The sequence below is a fragment of the Chrysochloris asiatica genome, unplaced genomic scaffold, assembly GCF_000296735.1.
Source record: "Chrysochloris asiatica unplaced genomic scaffold, ChrAsi1.0 scaffold00020, whole genome shotgun sequence".
NCBI lineage: Eukaryota > Metazoa > Chordata > Mammalia > Afrosoricida > Chrysochloridae > Chrysochloris > Chrysochloris asiatica.
Window position 1 is genome coordinate 24,108,115 of NW_006408538.1, and position 3,841 is coordinate 24,111,955.

At 46.4% G+C, this 3,841-nt stretch overlaps 1 protein-coding gene across 1 annotated transcript in view; it reads right to left on the reverse strand.

The window, feature by feature from the left end:
• Positions 1–3,841, reverse strand: part of DLG5 (discs, large homolog 5 (Drosophila)) — a 193,702-nt gene that overhangs the window by 188,315 nt on the left and 1,546 nt on the right. Inside the window, exon 3 of the mRNA XM_006837474.1 lies at positions 3,574–3,838. Coding sequence (XP_006837537.1) covers positions 3,574–3,838 — 265 coding nt within the window. The remainder of the gene's footprint in view (positions 1–3,573; positions 3,839–3,841) is intronic.

The following is a 3,841-nucleotide window of genomic DNA, read 5'->3' on the forward strand; positions in this document are numbered from 1 at the left end:
TGAGTAATTGTTATCATGACTAATTGCTACTGTCACAATTGTAAAGTTAGAAGTTTTGTAACAAAAACGGGGGAGTACTTAATCTTACAATCCAGAAGCAGAGGACCTTAGGACCATCAAGGAAGAGCACAAGCGGAATTACAGGCCCCAATCCAGAGAAGCAGCCACACCAGAGATGGAGGCAGAGATGGGGACATAGAGAGAGGGAGCAGCTGAGGACTCTAGATTCATGGAAATAGAGGGACTGAGAGCTGGTGGCAGACTTCCAGAATGTGCCCTTTGGTGGTGTAAATTATTATATATATATGTGAGTGTTTTTCTGTTTGTTTTCTAAAGAGCTACAATGAATAGAAAGACTGTTAACTGATGGTATATGGAGGGGATTATACTCGTTGTAATGAAACTAGGTATATGAGTTACTGAATGTAAAACTGATGATCTGCCCTGTAAACTTTCACTCAATTCACAATAAAAACTTAAAAAAAAAAAAAAAAAAAGGATAGATGCATGCAATGATTGTTGTTATTGAGTGCCATCAAGTCAGTACGACCCAGAGTGACCCTGTACGGGGTTTCTGATGAGTGGTTGGTGAGCTTGAACCGCTGATCTTGCAGTTCAAACCAATTTTGCAATCCAGCGCATTAACACACAGTGCCACACCAGGAATGAACCAAAGAAAAACAATTTGTCACGTCAATTCCAACTCATGGAGACCCAACGTGTATGTAACAGAGTAGGATTTTCTTGGTTATAATCTGAACTATGTTATCCGTAGCTTGTCATAATTTTAATTATAACAAGCTACGGGCAACATTGCAGAGAATAAGTATTCTGGACCACTGGATTGTGCTCATGAAGAACCTGTACGTAAACCAAGAGGCTTAAAATTAGGAAAGGTGTGCACCAGGGTTGTATTCTTACACCATACTTATTCAATCTTTATACTGAGCACATAATCTGAGAAACTGGATTATATTAAGAAAAACATGGCATCAGGATTAGAAGACGACTCATCAACAACCTGTGATATGCAGATGATACAACCTTGCTTGCTGAAAGTGAAAAGGAGTTAAAATGCTGATGAAGGTCAAAGACCACAGCCTTTGGTATGGGCTGCACTTCAATATAAAGAAAACAACACTCCTCACCACTGGACCAATAAACAACATCCCTATCAGTGGAGAGAAGACTGAAGTTACCAAAGACTTCATTTTGTTTGGATCCACCATCAACACTCATGGAAGCAGCAGTCAAGAAATGAAACAACATATTGCATTAGGCAAATCTGCTGCAAAGGTATCTTTAATGTGTTCAAGAGCAGAGATGTCAGCTTGAGGACTAAGGTGCACCTGACCCAAACCATGGTATTTTCAACAACCTTATACGCGTGTGAAAGTTGGGCAGTGCATAAGGAAAACTGTAGCATTGATACATTTGAGCTACAGTGTTGGAAGAGAATATTAAAAGTACCATGAACTGTCAAAAGAACAAACCGATCTGTGTTGGAAGAAGTGCAGCCTGAATGCTCATTGGAAGCAGGATGGCCAGGTTTGGTCTCTCATAGTCCATATTGTCAGGAGGGACCAGTCCCTGGAGAAGGATATCATGTTTGGTAAAGTGGAGGGTGGGAGAAAAAGAAGACCCTCACTGAGATGTATTGGCACCGCAGTAGCAGCAGCAGCAGCAATGATCTCAATGGTCGCAACAATTGTGAGGTTGGCACAAGACCAGACAGTGTTTCGTTCTGTTGTGCACAGGGTCACTATGTGTCAGTACTGACTCCATGTCACCTAACAAGAATCTTTAGGACAGCAGATCACCATGTTTTTCTCCTGAAGCGCTTGCTGACTTTTAAGTTAATTGTTGTTAAGTGCTGTCGAGTCGGTTCTGATCCATAGCAACCCTATATTGGGTCTCCGAGGAGTGGATGACAAATTTGAACTGCCAACCTTGTGGTTAGCAGGGCAATGCTTATCCTACAGCACCGCATCAGGACTGCTGTTCCACCCAGATAACAGGGAGACAAATAACAAAAACAAAATAAAATAAAAACCGATTCTGGCTCATAGTGACCCTACAAAGGGTTCTGGAGACTGTACATCCTCATGGGAGCAGACAGCCTCGTCCTTCTCCCAAAGAGCAGCTGGAAGATTTGAACCACACACCTTACTATTAGCAGCCCAATGCCAGGGTTAAAAAGAAAAAAACTACCACCTCCTCGGTCCTCTCCCATGGCCATACCCAACAGTCCTTTCTTTGTATCTTCCAAGACTTCATCCCAGGAGAGGACTCGGTTTGTCCAGCAACCCAGATACAACCACAGCTGAGTGAGCAGCATGTAGGTTACAGGGACACATACAAGAGGAAATGGACCTGTAGTCAGTGTTGAAGTCTCTCTGCATGTCAGTGTCCTTCAGCCACAAAAAGTGAGGTTGAAATGGCTGTTAGGATAAACAGCTCTAAATTCACTCCTTTAATAAGTGAGACTTCTACCATCCCGATAAACAGACACGCTCATCCTTTTACCTACAAGCTCTGAGGGAACCTCTCAGCCCTCTTGGTTCCACGTTAAAATAAGAACAAGACCTAGAAAGGGTGGCTCATTGCACCCTGACTCCATCCGTGTTAAGTAAAACAAGAGATCCTCATTCAAAGCGATTGGCGCCCAATACTTTCTGAGCATTTTGACGATTCTGTGGAGGTGTTTTCTCTCTGGTAAAGTAGGAATAACACAGTGTTCATAGGGTGGTAATAACAATTAAGACATGACAAGTAAACTAGAATGTCTGCCACAGGATGTGCTCAATAAATGTTCATTTAGTAAGCTGGTCACTTGTAATCTCCACACACATATACATTCACTCACAAGTACCAGACACACTCTCAAATCAGTCACCCCAACGACCAAGGACACCAGGGCCCCAAAGGACACTACCAAAGGAACCAGCTCACCAGCCTTTCTTTCTCAGAAAGCTCAGTCCTGTCAGGGGAGGGAACTGAGCCAGCAGCCGCTACTAGGATTTTCCCATGGTGCAATGCAACTTCCCCAACTTTTCCCGGCCCACACTAACCTAGCAAGCATTGTGCACGGATCAACCACAAGTCTGAGTAGAGCCAAACCGTGAAAAGAAACAAGTGATCCTGAGAAGAAATTTCGTAGCACCAGTCTAGTTGGGGTTCGCCATTCTTCTAGATTTGGGTAAAGGCTACCGCAGGCTCCCAAAGGACTAGCTAATGGTGAAGAGCTTAAAAGGGGGAGCTGACAGGAATCCCTCTGATGTCACCCGAAAGCTGGACCTGATGGCCCCCAGCGGACCTGTGTCTGTGGCACGTAGGAGGTTCTAGACCTGTGTGGGGCATTGTTCATAGCAAACGGCAGGGCTGATGGCCAGGTGTGCATCGGGATCCACGTATTGCCCCCTCCCGCACCCGCAGCTGGCCTAAAGCCGTAGGGCTCTACCTGCGGCCAGCGCTAGGTAGTAATGGCTCTCCAGAGTTCCCACTTGGAAGGCTAGGGAAAGAAGTCATGGAAAGCCTGTGCGAAACGTCGGTAGACTGAGGGCAGTCACTCACCCGCACCCTCGGCGGGCTGCGGCGGCCTGACGACTCCGTTCAGATAAAGAATGGGCAGCAGGTGAGGTTGCGTCTTCTCCAGCGCCGCCCGCAGGTCCTGGAAGTGGTCCCGGTCCTTGGCCAGGAGCAGCTTGAGCAGCAGCTCCGCCTTGGCGCTTCCTGCCTCCTCGTCCAGCTGCCGCCGCTCGCCGGGGCTGAGCGCTCCCGCGGCCTCCAGCAGCCCGAGCACGGCTTCCACCTCCGTCATGGCTTGGGCCAGGCTCTGCTG